At 38.5% G+C, this 18,792-nt stretch overlaps 1 protein-coding gene across 7 annotated transcripts in view; it reads right to left on the bottom strand.

The window, feature by feature from the left end:
- DGKH (diacylglycerol kinase eta) overlaps window positions 1–18,792 on the bottom strand; it is a 178,918-nt gene that overhangs the window by 77,157 nt on the left and 82,969 nt on the right. For all 7 annotated transcript variants that reach the window (XM_038569642.1, XM_038569641.1, XM_038569644.1 and 4 more), the window contains 2 exons: window positions 2,657–2,761; window positions 2,252–2,384 (listed from right to left, as the gene is read on the bottom strand). In XM_038569642.1, the coding sequence (XP_038425570.1) occupies window positions 2,252–2,384; window positions 2,657–2,761 (238 nt within the window). Of the gene's footprint in view, window positions 1–2,251; window positions 2,385–2,656; window positions 2,762–18,792 lie in introns of those variants that run through there.

Raw genomic sequence — 18,792 nt, forward strand, 5'->3', positions numbered from 1 at the left:
AAGGGTACCACAGAGTATCTCAGACCTGACATCTTTTAGCATTTTGGGGATGAGACGCTAGGAGGCAACAGCTTAATGATCTTCAAAATAACTCCTCAGGGGTGCCTGGGTGGCACAGTTGGTTAAGTGTCTATTTGGCCCAGGGCCCCTGCATCAGTCTTCCTGCTCAGTAAGGGGTCTGCTTCTCCCTCTGCCCCTACCCCCTGCTTGTGATCTCTCTCTCTCTCAAATGAATAAAGAAGATCTTAAAAAAAAACAAAACAAAACAAAAAAACACATACACACATACAAAATAACCCCAGAATGTTACTGACCTGGTAAGAGTAACTCAGAGCAACAGAAACCCTTGTAGATGACTAAAGTCATAAAGAGCAATCACATCTTGTTTGCAACCATTCTTTAAATCTTAGAAAAAATGTGTAACGCCTCTTCCAAATGTTCGTTTTCATGAACTTTAGTGCCTCAGGCCATGATGCAATCTGCAATCATTTACTTGGTGGGTTTCTTACAAAGAACAGTTACAAATTTCCACAATTTATTTGACTAGAAAATCCACTTTCTTGTGTATATTTTTGCATTTAATTTTCATAGTGTCTGGAAGATATAAATGACTATTATCCCCGTTTTGCAGATGAGGAAACCAAAGTCAAAAAGAGTAGAGCTGGGCAGTCCAGGTGGCTCAGCGGTTTAGCGTCGCCTGCAGCCCGGGGTGTGATCCTGGAGACCTGGGATGGAGTCCCACATCAGGCTCCCTGCATGGAGCCTGCTTCTTCCTCTGCCTGTGTCTCTGCCTCTCTCTCTCTCTCTCTCTCTCTCTCTCTCTCTCTGTCTCTCAGGAATAAATAAATAAAATCTTAAAAAAAAAAACAGAGTAGAGCTACTTCCCTTGGTCACCATTTATAATGCTGGGAGTGGGACTCGAACCCAGTGCCGGGTGGGGGTAGGGGCGGTGGTAACTGAGGAACTCTCTTCTTCACCTCTGTGCTATATCATATTAAATAGCTGAAACTGGGACACCTGGGTGGCTCAGTGGTTGAGCGGCTGCCTTTGGCCCAGGGCGTGATCCTGGAGACCCGGGATCGAGTCCCATGTCCAGCTCCCTGCATAGAGCCTGCTTCTCCCTCTGCCTGTGTCTCTGCCTCTCTCTGTCTGTGTCTCTCATGAATAAATAAAATCTTTTAAAAATAAATAAATAAATAGATAGCTGAAATTATGACATATCACAGATTTGATATCTTAAAATGAATGAAAACTGTAATTCTATTTTACTATTTCATTATTTAAGTAAAATAAAGTTATGTTCAAAATTAAGACTTTTTTGTATTAATCTTAGACATAGTTCAGAAAGTAGTACACAGTAGTAGTGTGATCACTGAGGCATGGAATTAAACAAATCTGAAGAAGTTATGAATTTTCTCTTGGTAATAACTAGTGTATCTGCTTCTACTGATCACTGCTTTTTTATTTTATTTTACTTTTTAAAGATTTTATTTATTTATTCATGACAGACAGAGAGAGGCAGAGACACAGGCAGAGGGAGAGAAGCAGGCTCCATGCTGGGAGCCCGACTTGGGACTCGATCCCGGGTCTCCAGGATCACACCCCAGGCTGAAGCAGTGCCAAACCGCTGGGCCACCCGGGCTGCCCATGTTTTTTTATTAAAAAAACAAAAACAAAAACAAAACACAATCCCATAATGAAAACAACAGCATTGCCCTTGTGTTGAGAAAACCTTAAAGAAATGAGAAAGGATGGCATCCATTTAAATTAAGCAGAGTGAAGGAAAAGAAAGCACTTAAAACAATGAAATATAAATAGCAATTAGAGATTCTGTAGAAGAGCCCAGTGCTGTCCTCACTGCAAGTTCTGTTCTCGGTAATCAGTCAGGACAGAAAAAGAATACTGGCAAACCAGAGAGGCAGACGAAGTCTAAAGATGTTCTTTAAACAGTAGGGGCTCCTTCCTCAGGGGTGTACGTGCTACATTTTGATTTATACTTCCTCCCCAATGATTTGCATCATCTTCCCTTTGCAAAAACGTTTTCCAAGCTAGTCCTATGTGTGCAGAGCTCCACTCCAAGCTGCAGGAGAATTTAACCCCCGCATCCCCACTGTCACTGAGGAGCTTCCCCACCCAAGGGACGTGCTCTCCTGTGCTGACGTTCCTTCGTCTGTTCCCTGCACAGAAGCACTGAGGGCAGCGGGTTTGCAGCTCAGTGCCATGGGAGGATGCGGGCTGAGTGCTACAGTACCTTCGCAGGACAGGCCATGGGAGGTGACTCCAGAAAGACTTTCTCTGCACACGTTACAGAAAGTGGGGCGGGCATGGGAGCAGGCGTACCAGTTATGCATCCCTGAGAAATGTTCCACGTTAAACTGGGCCACCTAGAAACGAGAGGTGAGCACAGATGGGCTGAACAAGAGAACAAGACTACAGGGACTTATTAACCCGGAGAATGCATGCAGTTAGGATTAAAATTTCAAATCTGTAATTTTTAAAATGAAAACACTTTAAAAAACAAAAAAAAAAGTCAATATCTGATTTAAGCAACTTGCTTAATGAAACTATACCTACTTTTCTTGGCAGAATACAGCTCTAGCTTTTCAGATGACAGTTCTCTAAAGGACAGGAGGTGCCAGGAAAGATGCTACTGTACCTCGTAAGGTTCTCTGGTCTGTACAGACTTCAGTGAGCTCATCCAATCCTCCATCTCCTTCCTGTTCTCAGCACACAGCATTAGTCTTCTGAATGGAGTGATTATCTGAAAGGAGTAATTCAATCTAATGATTGTTAATAACCAACAAGACAGATTATTGCAAAACCTAGCAATTGTACAAGGAAATTCCATTTTTTAGCCTTGTAGTCTTTACTTCCCTGATGAAGACAGTAAGAGTCTCTGTAACATAAATGAGTTTAGTTCTCTGAGTACGATACAATGGGGTCTCGGAAAGAAAAATTCTTAGGAGGTGTTTCTTGTCTTTAATCTCGTTGCTACTTACTTGGGTCTTTTTTAGCCCCTTACCAAAGGCTAACCCAAATAAACAACGTATTCCTGTATCTTAGAACGTTTCTTGAAAATTGATTTTAAATATACTTCAGAATAATTCATCGTAAGCTTAGAATTAATACATAGTTTTCAATATGGAAATTTAGAAAGTTAAAAACCAAAGGAATGCAATATTGAATGATTCGTTATTGGCTCATGAAAACATCAGGAATATTCTGTTATTAAATAATGTTGGATTTACATATCATTTTCATTGTCTATTTTAATATGATTACAATATGAAGGGTACTTTCCCCCTTGTACAGAACTCAACTATACTACTTTTTAGTGAGAGCAGGACAGAAGAATTAACATAGAAGTCCTTTAATTGGCTTTAAGGGAAGGAAATAATTGTGACTTTTATCTTTTTTTCATGTCACTAAGGAACGCAAATTATATTAAGAGTCTTAAGGCAAGTGAAATGAAGACTTTGTGCTGTTACAGTACCAAAAGCGATTCAAAGTAAGATTCTGAAATGACCTGAAAGAAGCCCCTATTTATGTGTGAATACAGCATTCTAGTTGTAATCTTGAAGTTGCTAAGTCCTAAGCGGTCACTGCAAAGAAGGGACCATTTACTTACTTGTGAAAGAAGAGCAAACTTCACACGCATTCCTCGAAACTACCTCCAAATAACAAGGTATATACTTAGATGGGCAATGCGAAATTTTCTCAAGTTAGAAGCCATTTGATCAAGTGATAATCTGCATATTGCATTAAGAAGCAGATTTCTGAAGTCATGAAAAAGCAATAATCATCTAAAAACAAAAGAAACCCTTCCCCCACGGAGTAAAACAGCAAGCCTCGGTCACTACTGTTCATCTCAGGAAATAAGTCCATTATTCAAAACTGTAGAGACGAGCCCAATCTTAGCTACTCACCACTCATTGCTTCCTTTCTTTCGTCTTTAGAGTGCACGATCCTTCCTTAAACCAAAGGCCCTTTCATGCATCTCACAGGCACTCACGCTTAAATACAGCCTTCCAGAAGTCACATGGAGGAGGAGCACCAACCATTCAGCTTTGGGTATTTGTTAATTGCATATGAAATTGAACAGAACCCCACTTCTGCATTTTCTTCTGTTTTCCACCACCCTCTATGGATAAAGCTTATTAGCAGTTGGTCACTTGTCTTCCTGAATAAATAGTTAATGAAAGAGCACTGCCTCCCTCATTACTTAGGAGCCAAATGGATGCTTTATTGCTTCAAAATGTTTTTCTAGGGCAGCTCATCAAATGCAGCAGAAAAGATACCATTAAATCATAATATTCTCCTGGCTCTGACGATTGGCCCAGCAGTCCAGAAATCTCCCAGTTTCACTGGACTGACTGAATAAATCTGATTTATCTGAATAAATATCACTGCTAGCATATTTGTTTATTTATTTGCTATACTATACGATTCTCTAAGGATTCCCTCACTTTCATAATGATCTTATAGTGAGACAAATATTATTCAGATAAATAAATCTGGCTTGTTATTTTATCCTTTTCATTTTTTGCTGAAGTCGAAGTAAAGCAGGATGTCTGATGGTTTTAACTATCTTTAATGCCTTTGAATTCTTTAAAAGTCACTGTGAATTCAATAAAAAGGGAAGAAAAAAGAATAGAGAAATAGCTTCAAATTTTTCTCTTTTTTAAAGATTTTATTTATTTATTCATGAGAGACACAGAGACACAGGCAGAAAAAGAAGCAGGCTCCCTACGAGGAGCCCAATGTGGGAATTGATCCCAGAACCCTGGGATCACCCCCTGAGCCAAAGGCTCAACTGCTGAGCCACCCAGGTGCCCTAGCTTCAAATTTTTCTTATAGCTTTTGTAACTGTAAAGAGGCCTCAATCTTTTACAAAAAAAATTTCAGCAACATAAATCATACATGTACCTTACATGCTAATGGAGCAAAATGTGTACTTGGGCAATTTCTCCTTTTTAACAAAAATATGTTTAAAAATGGTCAAAAAAAAGCACATAAAGATCATAACACAAAAGTTGTTTTCAAGTGCCAAAAAGAACTTATTAAGCAATTTTGATTTATAGGCCTTGTGATTAAGAAATCTACTGATTATAGTTACATTATAAGATGTCTGTATGGAAAAGAAAATCCTTTGTAAATCATGTGTCATGTAGAGATGTCTGGCTTTGTGCCTTCTGTATCAAAAACATCTCCTCAAAAAAAAATTAAAAATTAAAAAAAAAAACAAAACACCTCCTCAAGCAGCCTGGAGTTACCTGGGCCTAACTCATGACCAGCCTGGCTTCCCAAGCAAACCTGTAAGGTCCCCCAGATTGGCCCTTCCTCCTCTGCTGTAACCTCTCACCAGCCCACCAAAGCTGAGTCCTCCCCCCACCTTTTATCTACATTCTTCCTCATCCTCCACCCCTGTAGGAAAGAAATGGGACAGTCACAGTTGTCTGACAGGCTTTGGTCATATCCTAACTGAACCTCATCACACTATAGTGGTTTCCCCTCTAAATCTTCACTAGGAAATATTTAGGAAGCAGCAAACTCTGAAAATTATTTGGTTCTTACTCGGAAAGTCAACATACTCAGCCTTTTTATTATGACAGGGTGTGGAGATGGAAAGGTAGAGGTGTGGGGAGGGGGCTAACCCAGGGAGGTCTGTCTGAGACTGGGGGGGAGCATGGAGGGTACCCCAGGCCAGGAAGTCTAGAGGACTTTTTTACTGTTCTTGAAGGACCTGCAGCTTACCACTCTTAAACTGTCCTCTAGCCCTGTCTTTATCTCAACCTTACTCTTTACCCGCTCTCCTCACCACCCCAACATCCCCAAATAATTCTTTTCAGGCACATCTGAACTTATTTCACTAATTGGCTTTCTGACTATAACCACCACGCCCGCCTCAGAACACTTTGCTTGTTCATCCACCCCAGCATTTACTGAGCATGTACTGCATGCCAGAGACCAGGGGCTTTGCCTTAATAATCTAGAAAGGAGACAAGGAAGTAAGTCAAGGGCTACTTGTCTGAAAAATAGCTGTATAAGATGGACACAAAGTCCATCTCTAAATCAGTCTCCTAGGGCACCTGGGCGGCTCAGTGGTTGAGTGTTTGATCCCGGGGTCCTGGAATCAAGTCCCACACCAGGGAGCCTGCTTGTCCCTCTGCCTGTGTCTCTACCTCTCTCTGTGTGTCACTCATGAATAAATAAATAAAAATCTTTTTAAAAAATCAGTTTCCTAAATGCTGCCTCAAATAATATACAAATTCTCCATTAATAGAGATATTGCTCCATTTGGAGAGTCAGTGGCCTATAAGTATTAATCCAACAACACTATTACGGGTGTATAAGAACTGAGAATTTCTCAGTCCAATAAAGCATATAGATACATAAAACAGGAGACACTCTAGCATTAAATATATAAAATTCTATAGACGAGTAACATTTTAGTTAAGACTTTAAATACATAAATTGCACAGGAAATAAACCCCACAAATACTGTAGTGGTCATCTTTCAGTGAAGGGATTACAGATAATTTAATTGTAATTTTTTTGGCTTGTCTATGGTTTCCAAAGCAAATATTTTGGACTTTTATAATAAAAGTATTATTTAATTTTTCTTTTTTTTTTTCTAACGGAAGGATGGGAATTCAGAATTTAAAACTCTGCATTGTTCTTAAAGTTGGCTGGGGTTCTTAAAGGAGGAGTTCTTAAAGTTGGCTGCCCATTAGAATCACCTGGGAGAATTTTTAAAATCCCAATGTCCAGGCCACACTCCATACTAATTAACTGAGAACGTACTGAGGGTGAGACCCAGTCACCATTTGTTTGTGGTTTTTTTTTAACTTCCAAATATTTGCAAAGTTCAGGTATGTGTGAGAACCAGTGCCCTAGAGATATTTTACTATTCCCCACAACATTGTCAGAACGTAAAAAAAAAAAAAAAAGAAAAAAAAAACATTGTCAGAACGTAAAAAATGATAGAGGTTTGTGTAGACAAGTGAATTACAGGGAATTGTTAATCTGCAAATTCCCACCTGGAAGCCACTCATGTAACAGCAAAGTGATTCCGTGCCTACATTCTGGAATGTGGCCCACTTTGAATAAAGACCAACAGCAACCTTTCTTACTTCTGTGGCTGTGAACAATGTTTCCTCCACTCTATGAGCTTTGGTGTGGTACCTGCTAAGTGAGGGTAAAGCATTAACTCCCAGCTCTACAGAGTGTGGGGGGTGTTAGGGAGACAATCCAAGTAAAGCATTCAGCACAGTGTCTGTGAGGAAGCCAAAGCTCAGTCAATATTAGCATCCCAGTTCTTGGTGTGGAAAGAAATTATGTATACAGGTGCAGATTTCTTCTATTTTATATAAATACATATATATTACATATATAGATATTTCTTTTGTGTCCACAGTCAAAAATAACATGAACTGGAGGCATTTTGCCAACAAAACAGTCACTGACTAGAAACCACCAAAATGAGAATAATGACAATGAGCTGCTCTTTAAAGATATTGGGAAAATAGTAACAAACGATCAGGAAAAAACGGTCCCCCCCTTAACTGCACTGCATCTCACCTTACCCACAGTAGAAATATCAGATGGCAAAAGGCTTACCAAAGTGAGGCTCATCAGATCCCTGTACGATACTATAAGAGTTCGAAATGCCATCTCTAGGGACTTAAACTATTTTAACAGAGTTTCTTCTTTTAACTCAGATTTTTTATTCCATGATGAAGGAAACTCTGCAAACTTCTGTGGCAATTTTAAATGTCCAACAACTTTTTTCATTAGGAAATTCGTATTTCTAATCTAAAGCTCTTTACAACAAACTGATCATATTGGCCCTATTGCAGTCCTTTAAAAAAAAAAAACTATATACGTTTTGTTTCACTTGCTTATCTTTTAATACCAGATATATTATTGATATTTATTGAGATATAATTCACAATACCATTCAATTCATCTGCTTAAATGGTACAATTCGATGGTTCTTAGTGTATTTAAGGTATTAACGGTAACTCCCATTTCCTCCAAAGCTGGCCCCACCCCCAGGCCTAGGCAACAACAAATCTACTTTATCTCTAGTTATGGAACGAGCAAATCATGGGAATAAAAGGCGCAGCATAAGGAATATAGTCAATGATATTGTAATCGTGCTGTATGGTGGCAGATGGTAGCTACAATTGTGAGCACAGCATAATGTTTAAACTTGTCCAATCACTAGGCTGTACAGTTGAAACTATTGTAACATTGTGTGTCAACTACACCTAGATTAAAAAAATTCATTCAAACAATTTTTTAATTAAAAAAATAAAATGAGGTCTGACATAAAAAAAATTGATGCCATGTTTGATAACTACATAATTAAATTCTTTAAATCAAATCAGTTTCTTAACCCAAATTCATTTATAAAGTTAACCTGATATCCCAATTTGATGTTCAAAACCAGTATCACTTTCTAGAGATGTAACTGCAAAAGTAAAAAAGGAAAAATTTAAATAAATACACAGAATAAAAAAAGACTGACAGCACTGCAACATCATTACATTAAATAAGAGGAGCCAAAAGACCCCATATTGTGTGATTCCATCTACATGAAATACAGTGTTTATTTTCTTTTATCCTTAGTGATTAATCCTGAACTGTCTGATTGAAATAATTCATATGCAGTAAGAAACCTTTCTTGGACAGCAGAACAAAGAGAAAGTTTAATTGAACTCATAACAGTTTTTTATTGCCTGTGTTTATTATGACTTACGGGATAGAATTTGACTTTTGTCAAAGCCAGATCAGGGGTAATTATATCTCTTCAACACTAATTTGCTATACTTGGAAGTTGCCAACTGCTCAGTCTTAATATACCTACCTCTTCATCCTCCCTCAAATGTCTAAAACTAACTCTTAAATTATGTATGTTGCATTTTTTTCATTCTTCTTTTATGAAATGAAATAATTCACTCTGACAACTTAAATGTGCCAAACCATAGTGTAGTCCTTCATCTTAAGTGACTATTATGATTGTAAAGATACTCCCACATTTCAGACAGTAACCTGGGAACCTCTATATCCAAGAGCATAGATCCTCAACTACATGTGTGCACCTGAATCAAGCAAAGAGTTTTTCCAAAAGATATCCAACCACACCCCAAACCAGACTTGGTAAATCAAAATCTTATTTTGGTGGGAGGTATGGATAATTTCAGATGTAATCTGTAGTTTGACAAAGCTATACAGGTGATTTTGATGCACACCACTGTTTATCAGCCGTGAAGGGCAGTAGAAGCAACCAACTTTTCCATTAATCAAGTCAGAGTCTGGTCTAAGGAATGTAAAGAAAGTGCTCTTAATCTATGGCTCCCAATCTCCCTTTTCAGTACCCTCCTGCTCCCAAATTTCCAGTGTTCTCATCTGTCCCTAATTGCATTCCTTTGTATGGGATCAATCTGAAATAGCCTACCACCTACAGCACCCATGTGACATAACAGAGGTCCCCAAACAGTGATCTCTGATGTTTTTTTCCGGCCATTCTGTTTGAACCCTGAAGGGCTGTGTTGTAAAACAACAACAATGACAAGAAGCTAAAATCTATCATTTTAGACATGTACTTTGCTCTTCACAGTAAGAGCAGCTTAAACCTATTTTCTTCAGCTGGCCACTTCATACACTTATATTACCAAGTAGCCCCTGGAGGCATTTGAGTTTGCAAGTCTTGCAGAGATGGACTCCTCTTCCTTCTGGGGTTAATACTTCCCTATTTCATCATCCAGTTGCCTCAAGTCCCATCTGTTTTCTAAGATGACAACTGCTGACCTAAAAATAATTTTTTCTGAGGTTGTTATAGATGATAAAGGTTCAGTGCATATTTTCTGCCAGTGGTGCTTGAATTTTAATGGAAGACTAAGAAAAATACAATGTCACAACAAATGCATTTTTGGCACCAAGACCAACGAGAGAGCCAGAAAGCACAATTTAAGTCAACAAAATAACAGAATTTTAGATTAAAAAGAGACACTATCATACTGATGTAATGCCATAAACATTCATTAAATAGCTATAAACACTGTGGAATCTGCATTAAGTGCCCATGAAGAGAGTAGCTCCATAAAATCTTGGAGCACAGATTTAACAATATCTCGAATGATGTAAAATAACATATAAAGATGTAAGGGACTAACGATAAGACTGAGGTTGATGGGTAATTGCCATACACTCAAGAACCTCATTAGTAACCTACTGCTGGAATTTATATAGACATTCTGCTTTGTAGTCAATGCACCATGTCAACAGGATCCTACATCATATTGCTTGGGAATTGAGCTAAGGTCTTCCTCTTTCCTTTCAGAAAGATCTACACATCTTTTCAGATGTCTATTTACAGCCATGTTTAGATTTGTACACAAATACGCTAAACACTATTACTGAGAATTAGAGGATCTTTGAAAGTCATTCCACCCCTCTGGTTTTGGCTGGCTGATCATCTTTCCAATGAATGAGTCATTCTAGTTGAATAACAACTTACTGATCTTTGTGGGCATTCCTATAACGTAGGCTAGGAAGTATCAAACATCTCCATAGGCTCTCAGAATAAAGAGGGAGGCATTACTTATGAACACAGGGAAATCCACCCCAGTGCTGCTTATTTTCCTATCAAAAGAGAAGTTGTCATCTGTAGACATAATATTGATTTCAAAAATCAAACTGGAAATCCAGTAATTACCTAAACTTTCATATAAATGATTGAAAATTCTGTACTATAATATGAAATATAACTTACTTGTGACAAGATTCTACAAAAGAAGCGCAAGTATTGACAAAATAGATACTGATGGAAGTTTTTGTAAAAATGTAAACTATTGTTCTGAGAAATGTTCTCATTATAGAAACGAAAAAGACCTCTGGACAAGAGCAGAACCTCTTTGGCAAGAGGACGTCTGTCTTCTTATCTACAGGAATACTTGACTACAAGTTTATGGCAAAAAGGCAGTATCTCATTGATTCTTCAGTCATCTCTGTAAATTACAGAATTAATTTTGTTACAACACATTGAAGGGGAAAAAAACAAATGTAGAAGTTAAATGAGTTGCCTACAATAAGTTAATATATTTCTTGTAAGAGGAGTTACTAAAGTAGTAACAGCACTATTATAGCAAGTAAAATAAAAATAAAAGATTATTCCTTCACTGTAAAATACCGAATTGAATAACTACAAGCAACTCAAGAAATCTTTCTCATTCACCAGCTTTGTTTAGGAAGAACAATGGAAAAGAAGTAGAGTTAAGAACTGGCAATGATATTTTTAGGGAAGCCCACTGAAGAATGAGGGGTCAAGTAAAATGAGGTGGAAGATTTTCTTTAAAGTACTCTGGATGAAATAGGAAAAAAAGAGACTAGATGAAGCAAGTGTTGGCAACATCTAGGTTAATAGTAGGAGCTGGGCAATGGGGATGTAGGACTTCACAACAACCCTGAGTTTGTGTGTTTTTGAAATGTTTCACAATAAAAAAAAAAAAAAAAAAAAAAAAAAACTGTACCCAGGCACTGGGAATAAGCAAAACTCTTCAAGGAACTAAGGACAGAGGTGAGGGACCTGGGTGTCTTAGTCTTATGTACAGACACTATTAAATGCTTGGCCCTGAACTCAGCTTTCAGACCATACCACACCTATCTGGACCCAAGTTTCTGACCTATAACTGTCTTCTCCTGTATCAAGTTCAAATTAGATGAATCAAATGGCCTAAAATGTCCAAAGAAACTAATAAAGTCTGTCTTCTGTCCCTGGGTGAGGTGGGGTGGGATGGTCTGAGCTGAAGAGAACTTTGCAAATCTTACTTCCAGAATTCTTGAGCTTCAATGACTCTGCTTAAGATTAAGTTGGCAGGCCACAAAACCTACTTCTTGACTAAGGAATAATGGCTTCATAACAAAGTCATTTTCCAAGTTAATTCGATTTCCCTCTATAACCTAATGTTGGTTTTTTTATTGCCTTAGAATATTAAATATAAATAAAACATAAATTTTGATATATTTCCATGAAAAAAGGAACCACAGATTTCAATGCTGTCGAGTACCAATCCCCTCACTACATACACAGTATTTCCATAGGATCTCACATTTGAAAAGTAAATTTTTCCTTTATTTCAATGTAAAAATCCAAAATACTCTAAAATCAAAATTTTACTGAAAAAGCATTTAATAAAATATTAACAAAATAAAATAGAGGCATGTAAGCTAGCAGAATCCAGTTTTCAAAGAAGCAACCGAATTCAACATAGTATAATTCATATAGTCTTAGAACCTACACAAAAAATGTTAAAGAAAGCAATCGATTTAACATCTTCTGAAACTATTTTGTCTTTGAGACTTTGTTTCAGAGTAATGGGCCTAAATGTGACTTCCCAGAGTCTCTGGTTTACTGGAGAACATAAGGTAGGAGGATATAGTGAAACTATAGAAGGTAAAGACCATCCCTCTCAAAAGTGTGCTCCCCAATCCTGCTCTCACTGGGAAAAGGACCCAGCAGAGGCCTCAGGGAGTCTACCAAGAATGGCTTTCTGTGTTGCTTACTGGGATATCTTATTATGCCATTTGTATAGATAAATTACATGTATGATAATAATAAACCACTGTTTCTCTGAAGACTAATGAAGTTTGGACTCAACTCAGTATTAAAAGTTTCTAAGGGGACGCCTGGGTGGCTCAGCAGTTGAGTGCCTGCCGTGATCCTCGAGTCCCACAGTGGGCTCCCTGCAGGGAGCCTGCTTCTCCCTCTGCCTATGTCTCTACCTCTCTGTGTGTGTGTCTCTCATGAATAAATAAATAATCTTTTTTTAAAAAATAAATAAAAGTTTCTTAAAATTCAAACAAACTGTAGTTATTAATGTTTGGTCAAGTCTCTATAGTATTAATTTCCTATTGCTGCTACAAATCATTCTCTCATAGTTGTGGCAGTCAAAAGTTTAGGATCAAGGTGTCCAAAGGGCTGAATTCATTTTGGAGGCTATAGGGGAGAATCTATTTGCTTGCTTTTTCCCCCTACTAAACACTGCCCGCATGCCCTGGGGCTCATGGTCCCTTCCTTGTATCAAGCCAACCTTCTGCTGCCACAGTCACATCTTTCCTGATTCCTCCTGCCTCCTTCTTATAAGGGCCCCTGTGATTACACTGGGCCCATTCGATAACCCAGGATAATCTCATCCCAAGATCCTTAACATAATCAAAACAATAGGGTCCCTTTTGCCACATAAAGTAACATTCACAGCTTAGAGACATTAGGATGAAAATGTCTTTGTGGTTCATCATTCAGCCTACCACACCAATATAATAAATAATACAAAATTAGAACTTTCAATATTGTAATAGTGAACAGGTAAATCAATGACACTGTCATCTATTTTATTATACTCATAATTTCAATTAACATCCACGGATACAAACGACTTTTCTTCAAAAGAATGAATAGTTAAGGTCTTGAAAAATAGGATACTTAGGAGGCTCTACTGTTGATAAATAAGCAGAATGATTGCTCCAGTGGCATCTCATGCTTTTAAAGTGCTTTGCTGTCAATAAGGTCACATATATTATCTCATTTAATCTTCCAGATAACTGGCCTACTTGATATGTAAAAAGAAATTTAACTTGTTTAAAATTGCAAAGTCATTAAGTAGGAGAATGGAAGTATATAGTCAGGTCTTTTGGATGCAAATCACACCTATCTTCCCGGTTATCCCAGACAAACTGTTTCTCCGCTGCCTTTATGTGGATCACAGGACCCTGTCAAAAATGAAATCAATTGTGCTATCATTTGATATGTGTAACTCTAAGAAATCAATTGGCATCAAAACAATTCTGTCTAGATAAAACAAATGCATTAAGATATACAAAGTTTCAAATTAGCAATAGCAAAATAATATTTCCTATAAAAATTTTTAACATAATTAAGCTGTAACTTCCTTTCGCTATACATGTAATAATAGTTACACCTATCCCTTCTATCCCTTATTACTAAACACATACTTGAGTCACCAAAATTGGTATTTAAAAAGAGCCTAAAAATTACTGATCATCACTCTAAGAGCAGACCAAAAACCTATGAATATTTAGAATTCCAATATAAAGCAAGTATGTTTCACAACTACCGAAGGTACATAAAAGAATTCAAAACTGAAAGGCAGGCTGCACAAAGCACCTGCATTACTCTATGCAGTTCACTCCGTGTTCACAAGTTTGCAAGCTTCTCTTCAGGTTCAGCGCTCACCTATTTGAAAACCTGTTTACTGCCCTTCCCCAATTACCTCACCGAAGCTTGCCACTTTCCACTGCAACATGCTATTCATACCTCGACAGCACTTTTGTCCACTTACACATTAGCACTGGGTCCTTTCCTGACTCCACCTGCTTCACGTGTGCTTCACAACCACGTTGTAATGGGCAAGTGGGATGCTCGCCCAGAGCATGTTAGGTGATGGGCAAGGATGATGGGGTACATGAGCCATCATGTCGTGAGGAAGGTGCAGAAGGATACCTACTGTGGTAGTTTAAGACTCACACTCTGACTCCAATGCCAAATTTTCATTCATTCACTAGGAAATGTAGAGTGCCTTGTTTTACGTCAGACGACGTCGCAGCTCAGGGACAGAAAGACGAAAGACCCAGTCCCTGGACTCCTGGAGCTTGCCGCTCACTGAGGAGCACAGATAAGGAAACCGAATTCCAATACAGTGGGTTCCTGCCAGCTTCCATACCACTCAGCTTAGCTTCCAAGATGCTTCAAGATCCAGACCCTTATGTGTGCTGTGAGCACCCAGGGTGCAACTAGAATACAGTGGAAGGCAGCTGACCAAGACCAAAGACTCAGGCAAAGCTTTCTTGGTTGGGGGAGTGATAGTCAAGCAAGTAAGGGTGAGAGGCAAGTAAGCCTGGGAGCATATTTCTGTGGGGAGGGAACCAGGGGAAGGAAGGGAGGGCATGCTGCAGACCAAGGGGCATACAAACACGTAATGAAGAAAGGTCAAGATAAGGGTTGGGTATGACGAATAGTGTAAGATGGCAACCATGGGTAGAAGAATAAGGCAAAGTTAGAGAGGTCATCACGAAAAACCTTTTACGGTACTAAGGGGTGTGGATTTGAACCTTAAAGTGACAGAGCATGCCCTAACAGGCTTTAAGCCAGGAGGAACCAGGAAACATATGTTCTAGAAAGATGGCTGGCAGCCATAGAGAGGGTCAGCTTGGTGGTTGGTCACAGGGGAGAAGATTCTTTTTTTTTTTTTTTTTTTAGACTGGTTAATTTATTTGAGAGACAGAGCAAGCTCAAGTAAGGGGAGGGGCAGAAGGAGAGGGGGAGGGAGAGAATCCCCAAGCCGACTCCCCACTGAGCATAGAACCCTTCGAGGGGCTAGATCCCAAGGGCCCTCAGACGACGACCTGGGCTGAAATCAAGAGTCCAACACTTAACTGACTGGTGCCCTCGAGAAGACTCATTAACCTTTGGAAAGGGCCTGAGGGGACATGAGGTCAGGGTGGCAGTGGGCTGCGGTGTAGGGGAGCATGCCATGAAGATGTGAGCACATAGGAGACAGGCGAAAGAGTTAACAGCTTTTTCGGAGACAGAATGAATGGGACTTGGTGATTAGCAGGTTGTGAGGTGTGACAATGACGGAGCAGCTTAGATGATTCCAGCTTCCACATATGAAAAGGAAATAGCTTGCAAGTCCAAAATAATCAGAATTACCACTTACGGAGTAATTCAAACAGGCCAGGACCCGTGTGTGCTAAATATAAAACATTATTTATATAAGATAAATAAGATTTAGATAAGATACTTATCTCATCTACACAACCCCAAAACTAGCATTTGAGGAACCTCAGAAAGGAGGCTTGTCACTTGCCCGAGGTCACAAGTACATTTAGGATTTGAAACAAAATTCTGTCTGCCTTCCTAGCCATCTACTAGAGAATGAAAGGATAGCAAAAAATTTACTGATGGTACCCTAGAAGAATAAGCAGAAAAGACTTGACGTGCTGCTCACTTTTTCTCCTCTTAAAAATAATCAGGGAAACTGTACAGTTATATTTTAATCCTATACATACTTGCACATACTTTAAAGATGAGCAAGAAAATTACTAAGATGAGCTGGTAAATGAATAATAATAATAACAACAACAACAATAGTAAATGTGCTAGCATAGATAGGTCTCTGCAAACCAGGCACCTCTAGAAAAAAAAATATTAACAGGATATATAATCATATAAAGCATCTTATTTGAGAGGGGTTTTTTTCAGTATTAATTGCAATAACAAGGGTCACGGTGATTTTAGAAATTATTTATGTAGGCTGTCACATACACTTTTACTGCAAATTACCAGTGAGTATTAGTTAATGGACACAGTAAAAGTTTTACCACTCATTTAATATTTTCAGAATGTACCAGAGATTGGAACAGAGCATTAGCCTCATTCCCTTGGCACAAGCTCTATTGGTTTATAACCGTAAATTGCTTTGTACGGAACACATATGTGATGGGAAAGTTCAAAGCAAAATAATTATCTTGTTTGTACCAGTCACCACAAAACTAAAACATTTCTAAAGCCTAAATTTTCCATTACACCATAATCATACTTAAGGAATAGAGAAGACATTTGAATATGCTAGAAACTTAAAAAAAGAACCATGCCAATGATCCAAAGGAGCACTTTAAAGCCATTTCAAAGCATCTCTCAATTGCCTACTAGCATCACCAGGATGCCTTCCCATCATTTCAAATTCATACTGTCTAACTCACAATGTCTTCTTTTTACAACCAATAAACCTACTTGTGTTCAAATTTTCTACCCTTAATTAAAGGCATCATTTATATAGCAATCCTTCCAAACTCTACGTTAGTTTCCTCCTCTCTTGTCCCCCTTCCTGCTGGCCACAGCTCTCCAGTCTTTCCCACAAGATCGCTCATACATTGCTTCCTTCCCTCCCGTTACAGATGGTCTGATATGTACCCTTATCATGTTTCCTTGGACACTGTAGCAGCGTCCAAATTGAGCTTCCTGCAAAGCCCATCACTCTTGTCAAAGGCATCTGATAGGAAGCTGCCAGAAAGGGCTTCCATGAAGCATTTAGAATTTCCTCTGAATAAGTAATAAGCATTTGTGAAACAAAAAAATTCAAAATGTATTGAGGATGAAAAGCCCATCTCTCTCCCAAATCTGCCCCCCAGCCACCATGTCTCCTTCCTAAAGGCAAGTATGTCAGCTTCGATGTATCTCTCCAGAGAGATTCTCTGCATAGACAACAAATATGTGCTCTTTCAAGGTTTAAATACATGGCTGTGGGCCCATACACACAAACCCCACCTGCACAGAGTAACAAACACAGCCTAACATTTTATACAAGCACATTGTTCCACATCTGGCTTTTCACACTGAATAATACTTGGAGCTCAGTGAGTATTTTTATTACATACAGAACTGATTCCTTCTTTCTCGTGGTTACAAACATTGTACTATGTGAAATATGTCATAATTCATTTCAACCAGTCTAACTGGCACATTTGGGTTATTTCCAATCTTGTGCTATTACAATGGGTGAGTAGCCTGGTATGTATGCCTTGGCACACATAAACAGTACTTTTCTCTACCTCTGCTAATTCTAGATAATATGGGCAGTCAAGGCACTGATGAACCCAAGGACTTAAAAAAAAAAAAAAAAACTTTCTTTACCACCTATGCTGTAAAGTGTGTATCTTGGTCATATTATATTTAACCTTAGGTTAAAATCTTTTAGAAGTTTTTCAGCAGCACTTTTGAGTATAGTCCTGTCAGTCCTTGCTGGGGGACATGCTTTTATCCATCCAACCTAAAACATACTCACATAAACAACACTTTACTTGTACAAAACAGCAACTCTAAATTCCTACGAACGTTCCCAAAAGGGGACACCTGGGTGGCTCAGTGGTTTAGCACCTGCCTTCGGCTCAGGGCATGATTCCGGGGTCCCCACATCGGGCTCCCTGCATGGAGCCTGCTTCTCCCTCTGCCTATGTATGTCTCTGCCTCTTTCTCTCTCTCTCTCTCTCTCTCTCTGTGTCTCTAAAAAAAAAAAAAAAAAAAAAAAGGTTTCCAAAGGGAGAAGGATTAGCTGATTTGTTCTCATACTTTTCTTAGAGCACTCCAAGATTTTTTAGTCTAGCTACAAAAGGACCAACGGTTTCTTGTTTCCTAGGACTCTGGTCTGAGGAAGCTCATGATAACATTAAGAAGTATTTCTCTGGGTGAGACTCTTGGAAAAGATTCTGTATCATTAAATGAAAAGATAAACATGATACCCCTACAGAAACAATGATAAGATAATTCATTTCTAAAAGTCTGATGTCCAAGTTAGAGGAAAAAAGAATGCAAATTTCAAACCCCACTTGTAAATATTCAGCTTTCATAGAATAAAGCCCTCTACACTACGTATAAGTCCATGTTAAGAGGCAAAACAACCACTCAAATTGCATTAATGTGGTATCATTTTAGAGTGCTATAAAATAGATTTAGCCAATATAGGTATAAAAAACATGTGGTTTGCCACTATCATGCATCAAATAATCAGGAGACCACCGCAATCATTAATCACAGCAAGAATCATGTTTATAAGACTTATTGTTGATAAAAAATCATCTGAGTCACAATGTAGAGTTCAACTAGAATACAAATACTTGTGGGCATATAATAATCTAACCTCACTGGGGAAATCAGGGAACTTTGCTCTCTAGCTAAATCTTGAAATGACACATTTCTCCCAAAGGAAA

Source organism: Canis lupus, chromosome 22 (assembly GCF_011100685.1).
Source record: "Canis lupus familiaris isolate Mischka breed German Shepherd chromosome 22, alternate assembly UU_Cfam_GSD_1.0, whole genome shotgun sequence".
NCBI classification, from domain to species: domain Eukaryota; kingdom Metazoa; phylum Chordata; class Mammalia; order Carnivora; family Canidae; genus Canis; species Canis lupus.